The sequence below is a fragment of the Chinchilla lanigera genome, unplaced genomic scaffold, assembly GCF_000276665.1.
Source record: "Chinchilla lanigera isolate Chin_1 unplaced genomic scaffold, ChiLan1.0 scaffold00036, whole genome shotgun sequence".
Lineage (NCBI taxonomy): Eukaryota > Metazoa > Chordata > Mammalia > Rodentia > Chinchillidae > Chinchilla > Chinchilla lanigera.
In genome coordinates, this window is record NW_004955437.1 from 21055341 (window position 1) to 21074610 (window position 19270).

The 19270-nt window shown below is 44.1% G+C and overlaps 1 protein-coding gene across 1 annotated transcript in view; it reads left to right on the plus strand.

Annotated features, from left to right (window-relative positions):
* Positions 1–2372, plus strand: part of Ppa1 (pyrophosphatase (inorganic) 1) — a gene marked incomplete at its 5' end in the record, with an annotated part of 30197 nt that extends 27825 nt beyond the window's left edge. Inside the window, 2 exon segments of the mRNA XM_013517122.1 lie at positions 903–945; positions 2241–2372. Coding sequence (XP_013372576.1) covers positions 903–945; positions 2241–2272 — 75 coding nt within the window.
* Between the last annotated feature and the right edge of the window lie 16898 nt (positions 2373–19270).

The following is a 19270-nucleotide window of genomic DNA, read 5'->3' on the forward strand; positions in this document are numbered from 1 at the left end:
GAACTCACGACCTTGCGCTTGCCAGGCAGGCGCTTTTGCCGCTGAGCTAAATCCCCAGCCCCTGCTTTTTGGGTTTTGAGGCAGCATTTCACTGCAGTTCAAGCTGGCCTTGAACTCACTATGGAGCCCAGGCTGGCCTCGAACTTGTGGCAGTCCTCCTGTGTCAGCCTCCCAAGTGCTGGCATTACATCCATGCCCCACCACACCTGGCTATACTATAGACTTGAACCAGATCCTCTTAAATTATTTTCATTTATAGTGTTAGAAAAAGGCAAGCAAGAGAAAATGAAGTCTTACCTTTATTCTGCCTGATAAGGAGGACATTACTGATGAACCCAGTACATTTAGATTCAGCTTTGTTTACATATGAATCCTGACAAAATTAAGATGAACAAGAAAAACTGGAAAGGAAAAACCAGTGTTTTTTTTTTTTTTGGTCTTTTTAAGACAAGGTTTTGCTATGCAGTTCAGGCTGGCCTTCAACACATTCTGTAGCCCAGGCTGGCCTTGAACTCACAGTGATCCTCCTGCCTCAGCCTCCTGCCCCAGCCTCCCTCAGTGCTGGGATGATAGATGTGTACCACCACACCCAGCTGTCATAACTTTTCAACGCGAACGCTTTGTCTACATTTTGTATATGTATGCGTGTGTGAAGTCATTGTGTATGCATTACCAGTTTTCTTCATTTCAGAAAACATGTGTTTTATTATCCCCAACATGACATTGAAAGTCAAGAGGCTTGACTTGTTAGCAGCTCTCAGCTGCAGGCAAACCTCACACTGTTCCTGTATGTTATAAGTTGGAGTGGTCTTCTGTTCCAGTTCTTTTGCAGTTTTGTCTATATACTTTCAGCCTTTTTCCTACCTGGGATTAGACTAATACATTTTAATCTTCTATTTCAGTTACCGCCACCGTGTGACTCCGCCTGCACAGTACCAACAGATGGTAAGATCCACAGTAGCATAAAGTTACGTTAAAAATACGTAATGCAAGCAAAATTTTATACATTTAATTGACAATTATGTATTTATGGGTAGAGTGGGGTGTTTTGATAATGTTTATAATGTAAAATGATGAAATCAGGCTAATTATCAAATCTAGCCTCACATACTTTTTTTGTGGTGAAAATTATAGTTCTGGCCATTTTGAAATATACAGTGGGGCTGGGGGTGTCACTCATTGGTAGAGCTCACATTCAAGGCCCTACGTTCAATCCCCAGTCCAAGAAAGGAAGGAAGGGAGGGAGGGAGGGAGGGAGGGAGTATGCAACACTGTGCAGCAGATCTATAGAGCGCTTTCCTCCTGGCTGACTGCAGCTTGGTCCCATTTTGGTCAGCATGTTTCTCCTTTTCCTGTCCACCTGCCCTGACCCTCCAGCCCCTGACAACCACCATGTTTCTCTAGAATTTCACCTGTTTTAGGTCCCACATATAAGTGAGATCATGCAGTATTTGTCTTTCTGTGCCTGGTGTATTTCTCACGACGTAGCGTGCTCCAGGGCCATGCATATTGTGTGTGTGTTTTTAACATACACATACATGAGGGGGAAGGAGAGGGAAAGAGTGACAGAAGGAAAAGAAACATTTAAGAGTTCCTTGGCAATCTCTGTGTCTTAGGATAACTCTCTGGTTTGTTCTGCCGCTTAAAAAACAAATTTGAAGCTGGCTATGGTGGTGCACCCCTGTGATCCCAGCATTTGAGAGACCAAATCAGGAGGATTGCAAATTCAAGGCCAGCCTGGGCCACATAGTGAGTTAGAGGCTGACCTGAATTATACAGCAAGACCTTGTCTCAAACAAACAAACAAAAAGCCAACAGATTTGAAAATTCCATTATACTTTCAGCACCAAGAGTAAGGAAGTTCCAAACCAAGCATGGTGGACATGCCTGTAGCTGCAGGTACTCTGGAGGCTGAAGCAGAAGGCTCATGAGTTCAAGGCCAGCCTGGGCAATTTAGCAAGCCCCTCTCTCAAAATAAAAGTAATAGATCAAAAGGGCTAGGAATGTAGCTCAGTACTCTGCAGCATCAATTTCCAATACTGCATACCCCTCCAATACCAAAAAAGAGAAAGGAAGCCCAAACTGAAACTCCACAGTGTAACTTTCCATATATGTGTTTGAAAGTAATACCATAGCAGGATCCATTAAACCACGTACAGTACTCTGTGTTACATGTTGGATGTGATTTTGATTCTCAACAGGGATTGTCATTTAATTTCATTTTTTTTCTCTGAATACAGTGGATAAGTGGTTCCATCACCAGAAAAACTGATGAAACTTCTTTAGAAGACAAGCTGAAAGCTGGGCATGGTGGTACACACCTGTCATCCCGGCACTCAGGAGGCTGAGGCAGGAGGATTGCTGATAGTTTGAGGCCAGTCTGGGCTACATAGTGAGGGTAGCCTGAACTATACAGTGAGACCCTGTCTAAAAAAAAAAAAAACAAAACAAAACAAAACAAAAAAAACTGATATTGCTGCATCCTGTTCATCTGGAAGTATTAGATGTAAAAGTAGTAGCTCTCCAAAGCTCTAGACTTAGAGATCTCATCTGACTAAAGCCAGTTCTGCTGTGACCAGTCCAATATATTCAGAATGTTATCTGTCTAAAACCATTTTTCTTATCTCGGCGAAGGTAACTTTCAATAGTTCTTACTTAAGGATCTAAACACTTGTGATTTGGAAGTCATTTGTGAATAGATAGATGTGCAAGTGAACACATACTGGATGTATATGTTTACCATGTGTTAGAAAATAAAATTATTTTGCTGAAACTTGACTATGATATTTTATTCTGAGCCAACATTACCAAGAAGCCATGGGTAATTTTTGTTGTTTTCTATCAATGATCGTATAATTCTGTTTTAGAATTACAAGATAAAAAGTGCATGCTCATTTGGAGAAGTCCAGCAAAGAAATCCCTTATCCTTGTAGTACTTTTGTTTTTCGGTACTGGGAATGGAACCCAGGACCTCGTCCTTGCCAGGCAGGTGCTGTACCACTGAGCTCAATCCCCGGCCCCAGTACTGTTGATTATGTGCTCTATTACCTGATTCCTAGCATCCTGCTCAACAGCAAAAGCTTTTTAATTTCTGTCCTTCTAGGAGAAAGTACCTTCTTTGTTGAAGGCTAAAGTGATACTTACATGTCTATGTCTCTAATGAAGTACTTGGACCCTAAGTCATTTACGTTGTATTCTAAGTTATCAACCAGAACAGCTTTGGTGCTGGACAGACCTAAGTTTGCATCCTGGCCCATCTTTTTACTGGCTCCTGTTCATTATAATCTTAGGCAAGTTACCAGCCACGCAAACTCAGTTCCCTTGTTGTGAAAACAGACACTGTTATGTGATGCTTATTGTACACACTCAGATATTTTTCATTGAAGTTTTTGTTGGGGTGACATAGATGCACATGCGGTTGTCAGAAATAATACAGAAAAACTCCCTCTATATCTTGTCCAGTTTCCCAAAAAAATACCATTTTGTGACGCTCTGGTGGATCACATTTAAGACACTGAAGACACTGACATAACCCACAGTTCTCAGACTGCCCCATTTCACTTGTACTACTTTGTGGTCTGTTGTTCTGTGCCTGTAATTGCTTACGTGGTTTATGCATCCCACAAAGCAATGAATAGGGCTGGCGTTACCCGGATCCCTTATGCAGCAGCCCTGTTCTGTCCTGTGCTCCCCATACTGCAGTCCTCGACAGCTGGAAACCACTAATCTGGCTTCCATTTTTCTAGAATTTTGTCATTTCAAAAATGTTAGAGCCAAGCGTGGTGGCACACGCACACCTGTAATCCCACCACGTGGAAGGCTGAGACAGGAAGATCACCATGGATTCAAGGCCCAATTGAACTGCATAGTGAGACCCTGTCTCAAAAAAAGGATTGTTCTTGGTCCTGTGCCTTTGTATATACATTTTACAATAAATTTTGTCTGTTGTCTATGCCAGTAGCAAAACTTCACTGGGATTTTAATAGGCATTGTATTAAACCTATAGATTAATTTTAATCGTGTTCAGAGAACATTTTTGCTCAGGCTGCCATAACCATCTCACGTGCTGGGTGGAGCCAGTAATAGCTGTCAAGGAGAAGTTCTAGTATTTGGATAGAAAGTTTTCTGTGGACAAAAGCCAAGAAGAAACCTGATCTCAGGGCCACAGCCATTCTACAAATGGCGTTCTTGAGGTTTGGCTTAGTGCCAAGCACTGTCATTTAGATAACCAGGGATGAAGTGACAGACACGTGGTCGCTGGAATAGCCTGGACAGGTTCGGCTATGATCCTCAGTTCCCTAAGTCTAGTGCATTTCTGTTACTTGTTTCTGGTTTGATTCCTGAATGGTCAGGAAACTAATTTTGATTCTTTTAAATTTATCCAGGCTGTTCTACACTGTGTCCTGAGGTGCTGGAGGGATAGCTCAGGGGCAGGACACTTGCCAGCCAGCCCTGCTTTTGAGTCCTAGCACTATCAAAAAAAGTGTCTTGTTGATGAGTGTTCTGTGTTCTTATGTCCCTCAAGTCCTGCCCTGTAGGGAGACGGTGCCGTTTAAGTGCTCTATAGCGTTGCTGATTTTCTGGCAGTTCTGTGAGTTGTTGAAGAGCACGTGTAGAGGTCCCCAGTTATAGCTGGGTTTGTCTGCTTGGCTTTTCAGTTCTGTGAGTGTTTGTTTTGTGTATTTTGCACTCTGTTGTTTACTAAGTACACACTAGTACCCTATCTTGGGGGCGCTGGCCCTTCTCATCCCGTGGTGGCTCCTGGTCTCTAACTTTCTTTACTCAGGGCTGCTTTACTGGCTGTGGCTACAGCCACCTCTGCTTTTCTTAACTTTATGAGTATATGATGTATTTGTTCTATTCTTTCAACCTACCTACACTGTTGAACTTGAAGTTTCTTATAAGCAACATATAGTTGAAGCACATTTTTTAAATCCACCATGCCAGTATGTCTTAGTGTGTGTACCTTATTTACATTTCAGGTAACTTTTGAAGAATTGGCACTTCATCCTTTTTGGGGGTTTACTCATCTGTAGATTTGTATCTTTCATCACATTTGGGGATTTTTCAGCCATTTCCCCACATGCTTTCTGACCTTTTTCTCCTCTCTTCCTGGTACATACAATACATGAGTTCTTGTCACACCGATCTATCTCTAGGGTCTGGTTTTTCCCTCTTTTTCAGACTGGGTGAGTTCTTTTGTTGTGAAGTTCAGTGTTTCTATCTGTGTTCAAGCCTATGCATCAAATTTGTCATTTCCTTGTTTAAAAGGAAAGGGGAACTAGGCAGGAGGCAGGGGTAACGAAGAAAGGGAAGAGAAAAGAAGGATAAAATGGAAACAAAGCTTTGTAAATGAGGGGAAGAGGGGTTGAAGGGAGGGGAGGGGAATGGGGAAAAAATGAATCAAGATCTATCATATACATCAAGATCTATTGTGTACAAATTCCCTGTGATGAATGTGATCATAATATATATCTTAATTTTACCAATAAACAATAAAAATGTCTTTCATTTCCATTATTACAGTTTCCAGTTCTGTGATTTCCATTTAGTTCTTTTAAATAATTTCTGTTTCTTTGCTGAGAATTTCTAGTTTTTAATTTGCTTCAGGGGAATTTCTAGTTGAAAACGCAGTTTTAAAACAGTTGCCTTAAAAGATTCATCAAAGCCTTAGTGTCAGTTGACTGTCTCTCCTTATTCAAATTATGAATTTATTGGCTTTCTCTTATGATGCCTAATTGTCAATGGTATTGCAGGCATTTTGTCTATTTTGTTGAGACAGGGTCCACTATGTAATTCAGGCTGCCTAGAATTCACAGCGGTCCTCCTGCCTCAGCCTTCCTAGTGCTGGGATTACAGGTGAGCACCACCGTGCTGGCGGCATCTTGCATATTAGGTAGCAATATGAGGTGCCTTGCTGCTCTGCTTTTCTGATCTTGGGATCTCAAACTTAGCTGATGTCTTAATCACCCCTCAGAGATCTCCTGGTTGTCTCTTGCCATTTCCAGGGTTTCTAGTGTGTTTAGCATGGTCTCCACGCTAAGGAAAAAACAAGTCGATGCTACACTTCTCACCAGCATCCGGATTTTAATATTCCTTATTCTTTTGTGAGTACTTTTTTTTTTTGGAGACAGAGTCTTGCTATGTAGTCCAGGCGGGCCTCAAACTTGTGGCGATCTTTCTGCCTCAGCCTCTTCTGGGCTGGGATTTAGGCCCACCATGCCCCGGCTGCTCTTCTATTTTTAAACAGTGTGTCAGTCCTGATAATGGTTTTTGAAGTTTCTTTTTTCCTTTTTCTTTCTTTCTTTTTTCTTTTTCTTTTCTTCCTTCCTTCCTTCCTTCCTTTTTTTTTTTTTTTTTAAATAAAATCTCATTCTGTAGTTCAGGCTGGCCTCGAACTCGTGGCAATCCTCCTGCCTCAGCCTTCAGACTGCTGGGACTATAGGCATGTGCCACCACATCTAGCTTTCTAAAGTTACTTCTGTTAAGAAATGAGCTTTCTAATGAAGATTCTCCAATGAGGGAGGTGTTACACATGTGCCCACTACACAGGAATCGCCCACCTGCACTTGCGGGAAGGAAAGGGATGAGCTAGTACAGGAAGGAACATGAGTACTCCATTTCCTGTGCCGAGAGCTTTGCAGAAAGCTGTCACTCCCCTGGAGAGCAAAGAAAAATATCATCTCATGTTCGTTTGTTCAAGCCACCATAACTGCATCATGTATCGGGTGGAGCCTTAACAGCTGTCAAGGAGAAGCTCGGGACATTTGGACAGAGTTTTCTGTGGGCTAAAGCCAAGAAGCCTGCACTCCTAGGACCACAAGTGTTCTACACAGGTAGTGCCTGGCACTGTTTCGTGTAGATAACTGGGGGTGTAGTGACAGACATGGTCACTAGCAGCCTGGACAGATTCAGTTAGGCTCATCGATCCCCTAAGTCTTCCTCATGGCGTCGGCTCCGGCCCTGGGCAGCATGGTACCTCCCAATGACACCTGCTTTCTCGTGTTGCTCACCTTTGAAGGGGACGGGGGGCTGCTAGAGTCTCACATGGTAACTAAATGCATCTTCTCAGAAGTGACATGGCAGATGGCCTCAGCTTTCCTTAGCCTCAAGGTAGCAGAGAAGAGCAACTTTACCATGGATTAAAAGAAAACACATTCAGTGACAATGCCATGTATTCCGGCATATTATTTAATGTAGACACTGCGTGTGTGGTGCATGCCTGTGATCTCAGCACTTGGGAGGCTGAGGCAGGAGGATCACTCCAAGTTCAAGGCCAGTGTGGAATTCAGGGCCAGCCTGAATACAGAGTAAGACCCTATCTCAAAAAAGGAACAGGGAGAAGAAATATACCTACCTGCCTGTTTCTCTGAGAAAAAGATGTGGGGAACCTGAGTAAAAACTTGCCCAAGGCCACTCAAATAGTAAAGGTGGAGCAGGACTTAGACCTGGGTCTTCTGATTTTGAGACGGAGCTTTCCCCGCTGCTATGCATGGATTCTGCCCTTACAGTCATTACTAATGGGCTCTTAATCAAGCTGATTATTTGTTCCTCTTTTGTTCACACTATTTCTAATGGTTTAGCTTTTTCTCTTTGGACATAACTTTTTCCCTTTGGAATTATTTCTGAGGGTGGATACTCGGGGAGTAGATTGCAAGATCATGGGATATAGATTTGTGTTCCTCTTTTGTTTGCTACCAGACTCTTGCCAGTGCGCAGTGCAGCATATGCTATATTTTTTCCCATAGGCTCTGCAGTCCAACAGGCCTGACTGTGTTACTGTACCTGGTCTGTGTTTCCTAAGTTTTACTTTTCCCTTTGCACAGTGGTGAAACCACCACCCAGGGCTGGAGGGGATGTGATGAGAGACCCTGCTCGCACCAGTGTCCCAGTAGGTGCTCACTCAGAACAAGCTGTTCACAGTTGCAGTCTCAACCACACTGGCTATGATCTGTGCATTTCTTCATATAAGGGATCCTGAAGCATTAGCCCAATCATGAAAAAGATCTGAACTAGAATTTTTTTCTTTTTCCTTTTCTTTTTCTTTTTTTGAAACAGGGTCTTGCTGTATACTTCAGGCTCACCTTGAACTTGTGGCAGTACCCCTGCTTCAGCCTCCTGGGTGTTGGGATTACAAGTATTGCACTACCACACCCATCTAAAGTAGAATTCTAAGTGGGAAATTCAAAATTGCTATTTGAGCTACACTGGCCGGGGATCTAGCTCAGTGGCATAAGCACTTGCCTGGCAAGCCTGAGGTCATGAGTTCAATACACGGTACCAAAAAAAAAAAACCCAAGCTATTTGAGCTACAGCTCCAAGGGCTGTATCTCAGATAGCAATCATGCCCTTTCTGACTCTGCAAATACCTAAACTGAGCTCTATACATAGTCAGAGGGAGGGTTGTTTTGTTGCTATTAGGTTTTTTTTTTTTTTTTTTTTGATGGTACCAGAAACTGCACCCAGAGCCTTGCACAGGCTAGGCATGTGCTTTACCACTGAGCTACATTCTCAGCCCATTTTAAAATTTTTGACACAAGGAAGGTCTCACTAAGTGGCTAAGTTGCCCAGGCTGGCCTTGAATTTGTAGTTCTACTGCCTCAGCCTCCTCTAGCTGAAATCAGAGGCATGTGCCACCACATCCAGCTGCATAGTGTTCTTTACATTTAGAAAAGAAGTTTACTGTTTTCTAGGAATGTTTGGGCAGGAAAGAATTCACTTTTACATTGACAAAAATGCAGTGAAATTGCTTCATGACAAAAAAGTTTTTATTTCAGAGTTGAATCAATCACCACATGGTTCGTTGCTGCCTCTGTTTACCTTTAGTATCTTTCCATTGGTTATTTCTGAATCTTTGAAGCAACTGAAAAAAATAAAGCAACAGAAAATGCTCACCGGGAACAAGATTATGTAATAAGGAACTTGGATTGTAGCTCAGTGAGAGAGCATTTGCCTAATATGGGCAAATCTATGGTTTTGATCCCCAGTATTAAAAATATATACATATACCCAAGTCTATCACCATGCACCAAACTGAAGTCAAAGTGGATCTCAGATCTCAATATTAAAACAGAAACACTAAATCTACTGGAAGAGAAAGTAGGTAAAAATCTTGAAGACATAGAGGTAAGCAGAGAGTTCATGAACAAAAACCAAACTGCATGGGAAATACTTCAAAGAATCAACAACTGGGATCTCATCCTACTGAAAAGTTTCTGCACATCTAAAGAAATCACCAGCAGAGTAAAAAGAAAAATCACAAATTGGGGAAAAAATTTAGCTGACTGTCCCTTGGACAAAGGTCTTCTATCTAGAATGTATAAAGGTTAAAAAAAAGTCAGCGCCCCCAAATTCAAAGACCCATTCCAAAAATAGGCAGCTGAGATGAATACACACTTCTCAGATAAAGAAATACAAATGGCAAATAAATACATGAGAAAATGTTTAACATCATTAGGCATTCGAGAAATGCAAATTAAAACAACACTGAGATTTTGGCGAGGCTGTGGAGAAATAGGAACCCTTCTCTACTACTGGTGGGAATGCAGACTGGTGAAACCACTGTGGAAATCAGTTTGTAGATTCCTCAGCAAACTAGGTCTAGAGGTCCCATTCAACCCAGCTATTCCTTCTGGGTATTTTCCCAGAAGATCTAAAAACATCATATCACAGCAATATATGTGCACCTATGTTCATAGCAGCGCAATTTGTAATTGCTCAATTGTGGAAGCAACCCAAATGTCCATCCACTGAGGATTGGATAAAAATATTGTGGTACTTTTATATAATGGAATATTACTCAGCTATAAAGAAAGATAAACTCGAGGCTTTTATAGGTAAATGGTCACAACTAGAGACCATACTCATAAGTGAAATAAATCAGACCTGCATGTGTAAGCATTGTATTTTCTCACTAGTGTAAGACCTGAAAGAGTGAATAAAAACTAGGAGGTATGATAGACATTGAGAAATGAAAGGAAAGTACTCAAAAGTAAAGGGCAACTGGGGTGTGGGAAAAGAGAAGAGGAAATTATGTAAGTGTGTGTATACAGGATAGCTAACACAGTTGTACTACTGTGTTCTATTGCTCTACAGAAAGGAACAGTTAATGATTACTTGTTTGATCCATCTTGTATGTCTCTATTTGTTTTCCTGAGAAACCACTTTGAAGATATCAATAAGCAATACAACAACCATGGTTAATTTCCTACAACTTTGTCTGTAACTCTGTTTTGTTTGTGTTGTTCTTACGCTATTTTGTAAATGGATGTCTGTTAATATGTTTTCCTTCTTTTATTTTTAAAATAAATCAAAACAACAACAACAAAAACCCAAAATAAAATAAAATAAAAATATATACGTATAAAGCAATGTGTACCACAGGGTTATGTGCCAACCTGAATTTAAAAAGAAGCCTGGGAGCCATTTGGCGCCATCTACCCGCACTTTAAATTCGTACTCAGCCTTTGACGTGGCAATTCTGAGTTCATCCTGCACAGTGGTCAACCAAGCAGAGAGCATAGGGCAGCTTTGTTTATAACGCAAAGCCGGCATAACCTCTAAACGGCCCTCAGAGGCATGGCTGGATACACATTCCACACTGTGCAGCAATTAAAGGGAGCCAGATGCACGGGCTGGTACGGAGGAGAGCTTCGAATTAAGCCCACGAAAGAAGAAAGCTGTAGAGCTCTGGAGCAGCAAACAGTGCCCTGTGGGCAAAGCCAGCCTGCTGCCTGCTTTGCAAATAAAGTTTCACGGGAACGCAGCCACACCCCTCCACTTCCACATTGTCTGCCGCTGCCCTCGGGCTTCGAGAGAGAGTTCATCAGGAGGACAGAAATGCGATGGCCCCAAAGCTGAAAATGTTTGCATTGGACCTTTTACAGAAAGTATTGGCAGATCCCTGTTCTGCCCTCTGGTCCCGTCTGTGCTTAATGAAAGGGGTGTAGGGGGAAGAGAGACAGCAGTGCTGTGCTTGTGAGGAGAACCCCAGCCACGGGGCACATGACCACCTCTGGGACGCAGGTGCAGCAGTCAGCAAGGAAGAGGTGGGGTCCAGCGAGTTTCTTTCACCTTCTGAGCTTTTGCACTTTTTGAGTTGTTTTTCCAAAGGCATGTATGCCTTATTGTAGAGAATTTTAAGGAAATCAAGTGAAATTGGAGCAGGGCACCAGTGAATGGCACCCCACATAGCCAGGGACAGGACGGCACAGGTGGACACTGCAGCTTTCTCCAGGTCCCTGAGGCACCTGAGAGACTGGTTTAAAAACAAAGGCCTGATTAGAACCTAAAGGGACTGGGCCCTGAAATCCACGTTTTCCTTTTTGTTGATGTTGTTTTGAGACAGGGTCTTACTGTGGTAGTTCAGGCTGGCTTTCAACTCCTTATGTAGCACAGGCTGGCTTTGAACTCTCCAGGATCCTCCTGCTTCAGCCTCCTGAGTACTGGGATTACAGGTGTGTGCCACACACATCCAGCCTGAAACCCACTTTTCAACAGTTCCCCCAAGTGCTTCTGATATTTCCCAATGTCTGAAATTACTGCTGCAGTTAAAAATGCCAGGTGGGGGGGGAATAGGGAAAAGATTTCTCCGTGGTTTGAATGTAACCAGTGTCTGAGACGTCTCAGCAAAGGTCTCCTGTGCAACAGTAACAAGAACAGGCATGAGCCCTCCCCAAGCTGGGCTCCTGCTGCGGGCTCTCTGTGCTTCATGCTCCCAACTCACTCAGCAACTCTGTAGCCACAGGCTCTGCTAGGGATGCCACATCAGAAGCCTGAGTGAGCGGCTGAGGCCCCTGAGCACCTACCTAGTTTGGACCAGGCCTTAGCTCCGGGGTGGAAATGCAGATGCAGGAGCCACCGTCCCCGCCCCATCTGTACCCATGGTGACAAATCAGTCTCCCCTTCTTTGGCTGTTCACCCAGCTTCAAGCCACTCGAGCCTGCTTCGCTTTGTGAGGTCACCGGGAAAAAAAGTTGCCGCTGAGCCAGCTGAGCTGCAGCTGAGCCGCAGCACCCAACTCCACACCCACCACACCGCAGCCTTCGCCTGCGGCCTGCAAGCCTCCCACGCTCGGGGCCCTGGCCTCAAGCAGCCTGTCACTGCCAGTGGCGTGACTGTGCCAACGTGACATGCGCTCCTCACTGCTGGCCTGTCCTCCTGTCCTTCCTGTTGTGAAGATAAGGTCGCTGCCAGATATTCCTGCTTCCTGTCTGTTTCCCAGCATTTCTCTTTCCTCACAGCCCACGAAAATGAACCGTGGGCATAGAAGTGGGACCCTGCCTAAGTCTGTGAGCTCGTCCTGTGCAGGGGCCATATCACAGTCACCGTTAGATCCCTGTCCTTCAGCCCTGGGAAGAGTCTGTGGGAAGAGTTTAGTTAAGGCTTCCAGAATGCTTCTCAAATGATTTTCTCTCTTGCCTTTTTTTCATTCTTTTTTGCAGTAGTGGGGATTGAACCCTCATTCTTTATACTGAGCTACAACTAAGCCTTTTGTTTTAAAAATATTTCTGCTGGACATGGTGGCACACACACGTCATTTCAGCACTTGGGAGGCTGAGGCAGGAGGGTCACCTCAAGTTCAAGGGCAGCCTGAACTACATAGTGAGACTCTGTTTTAAAAAAAAAAAACAAAAAATTTTTAAAATAAATTTTGACATGAGAGCCCACTAAGTTGTCTGGGCTGGGCTCACACTTGCCCTCCTCTTGCCTCAGCTCCCCCAAGTGCTGGAATGACGGGTGCGCCACTATACCTGGCTTCAGGTGGCCTGTCCAGTTTGACTTGGTTGTTGTGTTCCTCAAGATGGCAGAGCCGCAGCCCAGTGACTTTCCAGCTCCACAGAGGCTTTGTGTCGGTGTCAACATAGAGAGACGTGTGGCTTTGCATGCAGACTCGGGACAGCCTATGCCGGGGGTACTAAGATCGTAGTGGAAACACAGGCAAAACGCCCCAGGGCTACAGTTTCACTGGTGGGTGAATAATCCCCAAGTTCTGCACAGGCTGTAAGACAGCTGCGTCATGGTTTGCAACACCAATGTTCGCGGAGGACAAAAGTGAAGGACAAAAGTGCCTATTTCTGGGCAAGCTGCTGTTTGTGGCTGCGTCTCACTGCTGTGCCACCAGACCCCCAGAGTCCCAGTGGACGGCACTGTGGGGAAGAGCTCTGTGCTGGGATCCTGCAACCTGGCAGCTGGTTCCAGTTACTTATGACATCAGGCAGTCTGTTTACCTCTGTGGGCCTCAGTATAATGAGGTGGCAGGCTCCTCCCTCAACCATATATTTACGGGGAAGATGTCATGTCTCCAGGGAGCCGGGTGTAGTGGGAAGAAAGGCCTCTCTGTGACTGAAGGCTATCAGATGAGTGATTAGGAGACTGATAACTAAGGTTTGATCTGCATGTGTAAGAGCGTGAAATTGCGGATCACAAAAACAGTCCTGGCCCTTTGCTGCATCCTCAGTTGCAGGGCCACGGTGTTCTCAGCAAAGAGGGAGCCACGGAGGAATCTACTAGAAGGAGTGGAGTGGGGAACCATACACAGTGAACTAAGCTCCTCTGTCTACACAAATTCCCTCTCCTAAGCGACAGCAGAAGAAGCAGATTCAGTGTCGGGTGACTGCAGAACATAACCTCTGCGAATAACGAGATTGAGAAACTGAATCACACCTTGGTAACCTGTCAAGCAAACTCCACATGTGAACTTTTCTTCTTTTATAAAAATATTTACATGCTGGTTGTGGTGGCACATGCCTGTAATCTCAACACTTGGGAGGCTGAGGCAGGAAGGTCTTTGTGGGTTCAAGGGCAACTTGGGCTACCTAGTGAATTCAAGTCCAGCCTGAACTATATAGTGAGACCCTGTTTTCAAAAACAAATAAATAATAAATAAAAATATTCACTACTATATAAAATGACTCCATTAATTACATAATGAAGATGTGTAATAGTTCCTTTAACCAATCTCCTATAATTTACCTTTTGGTTTATTTCTAGTTTCCTCTGGTTTTCATCAATGACATCTTTATAAACAAATCTTGGAAAAAAATTTCTGAATTTTTCCCTGAAGATAAATTCCTAGAAGTAGAATTTTTCCCTGAAGATAAATTCCTAGTAGAATGCAGGCTGATGAGTAGGCACCTTTACAAAGATCTGACCAATACTAAATTGTCCTTCAGAAAACTGACTAGTGGCTGGGCATAGTGGCACATGCCTGTAATCCCAGCCCTTGGGAGGCTGAGGCAGGAGGATTGCTGTGAGTTCAAGGTCAGCCTAGGCCACATAGTAAGTTCAAGGCCAGCCTGAACTACAAAGAAAGACCCTGTTTCAAAACAACAACAGGAAAGAAAGAAAGAAAGAAAGAAAGAAAGAAAGAAAGAAAGAAAGAAAGAAAGAAACTTGATGGGTTTGCCCTCTTGCTAGTTGTTTAAGGAAGTCCCCAAAATCTCAAGGCTCTGAACTTTTTTTTTTAAGCCAGGCATGGTAGCACATGCCTATAATCCTAACACTAGTAGGCTGAGGTAGGAGGATCTCAAGTTCAAGATCAGCCTAGGGAATTTAATGATTGAGACCCTGTTATTGGGGCTCAGAGTGCTGTGGGCTCTTTTCAGAGATTCTTTCCAGGTTCTGGTGTCTTGAACAAAGAATTGGACAAAACACATGAAAAGGTAGTAAGGTTTTACATTTGTTAAAGGTAGGAGGAGAAGTATGCTCCTTAGAGCAAGTGCAAGCCAATTAAAGGTAGGAAGAGAAATATACTGTGTGGGTAAGAGTGAGCCACTGAGGAAGAAGGCACAGTGGCCACGAGGCAGCATCTTTGGTATCTCCCACTCCTCAAGGTGACGTCAGATCCAGGCTATCCTATCAAAAATCTGTTTGATTTCACGCCAGAAAAACTGAAGAGAGCACTTTCTGGTTCGTCTCTGGTGCAGGGCCTGGGAACTGTTTTTCTGGGCACATGTCCTGGGTCTCTGTGATTGACAGGTCATTCCCACTTGCCCAGCTGGCTGGCCACACCCTGATCTCCTGCCTCATTTCCCTCTGACATAAATCCCCATAATTTTCTGTGGGCTGCTGAGGCTGTGGTGCTCTCTGTCTTCACATAGCTACTTCTGGCTGAAAGGGGCTGCAGGGAGTTATGTGCTCTCCAACTACCTTGGGATATTGTGGCTCACTGGGTGAGCTGAGAAAAAAAAATCTTGTCAGAAGAAAGTAAGAGGCTGGGCATGGTGGCACATGCCTATAATCTCAACACTCGAGAGGCTGAAGCAGGAAGATCGCTGTGCGTTTGAGACCAGCCTGGGCTACAATGTGAGTTCAAGCCAGCATGAAATGCATAGCGAGACCCTGTCTCAAAAAGACTAGGGGGCTGGGGATTTAGCTCAGCGGCACAGCGCCTGCCCGGCAAGAGCAAGGTCGTAAGTTCAATTCCCGGTACCAGAAGAAAAAAAAAAAAAAAGGAAGAAGAAAGAGAAGAAGAAGGAGGAGCAGGAGGCAGTGGTAAGAAAGGAGTCAGGGCCTGTATGTGAAGAACCACTGAACTGCCCATTCAATGGGAGGAAGCCTGGTGAATTTGTCAGGAGTCATGGGCTGCAGTCTGGGTCACCGTCTGAAGCCTTGAACAGACAAAGTCTACTACAGTATTAGGTTGAGGATGCAGAGCCTAAATAGGAGAACGAATAGGCCAGAATGTTTCCTGGTCTGTCTAAAAACATGGGCTATGACAGACCTAGCAATTAGTTTCCACACTTCCTTTGCAGGAGAAAGCACGGCGAAGAGGTATAGGAGGTAGACTGCAAAGAGCCCGAGAGCCATAGCCCTAGCAAGACGACCCACAGTATGGATCTAATTAAAAACAGGAGTCCCAGTGCAGTGCCCATTCAAGCTGCAGTGGCACCCCAGGACCCTGCTAACAACCCTGTCTCAAAATAAAAATAATAAGCCAGCTGTGGTGGCGCATGCCTGTAATCCCAGCACTTGGGAGGCTGAGGCAGGAGGATCATTGTGACTTTGAGGCCAGCCTGGGCTACAAAGTGAGCTCAAGGCCAGCCTGAACTGCATAGAGGGACTCTGTCTCAAAAAGACCAAAAAAAAAAAAAATTTAAATAAATAAATAAAAATAAAAATAGTAGCAAAGGGCTGGGTGTGCAACTCAGTTGTGCGTGCGCACGCACTTGCACACACAAATCTTAGTTTATTTAATGTGCTTCTCCCCTCCTAGGAACGCCTAATCAACCCTCAAAAGAATGCTATAAACCTGTGGTTCTGAAACTTCAGTGTGCACCAGAATTAGCTCAGGGCTTGTTAAAGCCAACTACAGGGCCCCACCCCAGAGAGTCCAGTTTCCTAGGTACCAGTGGAATCTGAGGCTGTGTTTCTAGTAGCTCCTGGGAGTGGCGAGGGGGAGATTTGCTGGATTCCTGGCCAATACTGAACTTCTCCTATGGGACCTCCTTACTCTGAGTACTGCCTCCTGTTGACCCACCACCATTAGTGGACTGGATTTGACAGGCATTGTGACATCTAATAAACATGTTACAAGTTTACTGATGCTGCACTGAACTAAGAACTGGAATGGCGAAATACAAGTTCACACTCTGCCTTCCGGGAGATCACTACTGAAGAGATGTGTTCATTTGCTTTTCGTTGTGGGAACAAAACACCTGACATGCACAGGAGGGATGGTGTATTCTGACTCACAATGTCAGATGTGACAGTCCATGGTTGCTGGTTCCATTGCTGTGGGCTGGAGGTGAGGGAGAATTACGGAGCTGCACACCACAAGGAAGCCAGGAGCAAAGAGAGGGACAAACAGCCAGAGAGGGAGTGGATGGGGACCACAGAGAGGGTTGGGGCCCCATATGCTGCTCTCTTCAACAAGTCTCCACCTGCTGCTTCTATCATGTCCCAGTAATGCTGCCAAATTATGATCCATCAATGGATTAATCCACTCGATGAAGTTAGAGCCCCCTGTGAGCCAATCAGTTTCTGTAAGCCCCACCCCTGAACACAAGAGACTTTCAGGGGACACTTTCAATCTAAATCATAACTTACCGTAAAAAATTGTAGAAGAATCTGGAACCTCCTACATTGCTGGTGGGAATGTAAATAGTGCAACCACTTTGGGAACTAGCAATTTTGCAAATGATTAAGAGTTATACAGCTCAGCAATTATATACCCAAGAGAGCACATGTTCAAACAAAAACTGTACACATGTGACAATGTGATTCAGAACAGCCAAAGAATGTTAACTACTCTAAATAATCCATCAATTGACAAATGTATCAATAAAATGTGATAGACACATACAATGGAATATTACTCAGCCATCAAAGGAGTAAAGTCTTAGTACATGGTATGACATGGATGAGACTTGAAAAACGTGATGTTAAGTGAATGAAGCCAGAAACAAAAGGTCGTATGACATAGTTTCTATTTACATGAAATCTAGAATAGATAGGCAAAGCTACAGAGACAGAGAAGGAATTAGTAGTTGCTGGAGGCAGCGGGGAGGAGTGACGATTTAGAGTGATTGAAATAGGTTTTTTGGGGGGCTGATGGTGAAGATATTCTGTATTGATGATAGTTGTGGTTATAAGACTCTGTGAATATACTAAAAAAAATTGAATTTTACACTTTAAATGGCTAGGCACTTTGAATTTTGCTAGGCACTGAGGCACATACATCTATAATCCCAGCACTTGGAAGGCTGAGGCAGGAGGATCACTGGGAGTTCAAGGCCAACCTGAACTACACAGAAAGACATGTCTCAAAACGAAGCAGAACAAAATTTCAAAGGGCCGGGGATGTGGCTCAGTGTGAAGTCTCTGTGTTCAATACCCAATACTCCAAAGGCAGGGGTGAGTTGTATACTATATGAATTACATCTCAGTAAACCCAGTACCCTAAAAATATTACTGCATGAACACGACAGGTATTACAATGGTCGGGAGGAAGCAGAAGCACAACATGGGAGGCTGACTGTGGAGATTTTGCTTAGCCCGAGTCTTAAGCAATAAGGTGAAGACATTGAAGGCCCCTCCAGGAAGGGAGGGAGGGAGGGAGAGAGGAAGGAAGGCTGAAGAAGACGGTGGCGGTAATCTCAATATTTATCAAATGTTCTAAAGTTATGCACTCTTATTCTCTGTAAAAACCATCCATTTGCTGTATGTAGTGACTCACTCTTGTAATCCCAGCAGCACTCAGGAAGCTGAGGCAGGATAGTGAGTTTGAGGTGAGCCTGGGTTACACAGCAACACTTGTTTGAAGGCCAGGCGTGATGGTGCATGCCTGGAATCCCAGCACATGGGAGGGCGAGGCAGGAAGATCTCTGTGAGTTTGAGACCAACCTGGGCTACATAGTAACTTCAAGGCCAGCTTAGACTGCAGAGTGAAACCCTGTCTCAAAAGAAAAAAAAAAAAGTAAAAGAACGATTGTTTGAAATAAAAAAAGGAAGCTCACCACTTCCAGGGGTCAATTCCCAGTACTGTCAAAATAAAATAAAACCAAAAATAAAACATACACACAATTGCATTTTTGACTACCTAAGCTGTCTCAACCTTTTTTAAAAAATAAGACATAATAGCAACATTTATTGAAAACACTCTGGGAAAATAGCTTTACATGCACAATAATGCTTGTTTTGCTTGTTTTTGGGGTGCTTATGGGGAAAGTGGAGCATTTGTCACCCCACTCAAGTTGGTGAGCAGAGCTTGCAGTTTTCGTGAGAATCTGCCCTGCACGTTTTTCTTCCTCCCCAGCTGCTCAAGTCACATGCAAGGTGTGAGCTTCCCTACTGTTGCAAGCAGGCTCCCTTCACAGCCAGTGATCCAATGTGTTATTGGGGACAGGGAGAGACCTGCACCTCCAGGCCGCAGACGCTGGGGTTCCAAGTCCCATGGACACAGTGCCCCTGGTTTGGTCAAAGCTGATGAGAAGACCCACAGGATGAAAGAGGGGCAGAAGTGGCGAGCTAGTCCACCAAACCCTCTGAGGACTGCCACAGTGCCAGATGTCATGTTAATTTCTTTCTGCATGTACTTGGGTCTATTTCTGCACTTGTTCTGTTCCATTGGCTTGGCTTTTTGTGCACCAGTTTAGTTAATATGGAGGCTCCACAGTGCTATATTTGATTGTGCTAGCTTGCCGCTCCTAGTTCTTTTGCAAAGCTGGTTTATTTTCTGATTGGTTTTATTTTTCCATGTAAATGTTAGAAACAAGCAGGGTGGGTTCACACACACACACACACACACAAATTAATTTTTTTAGTTCTG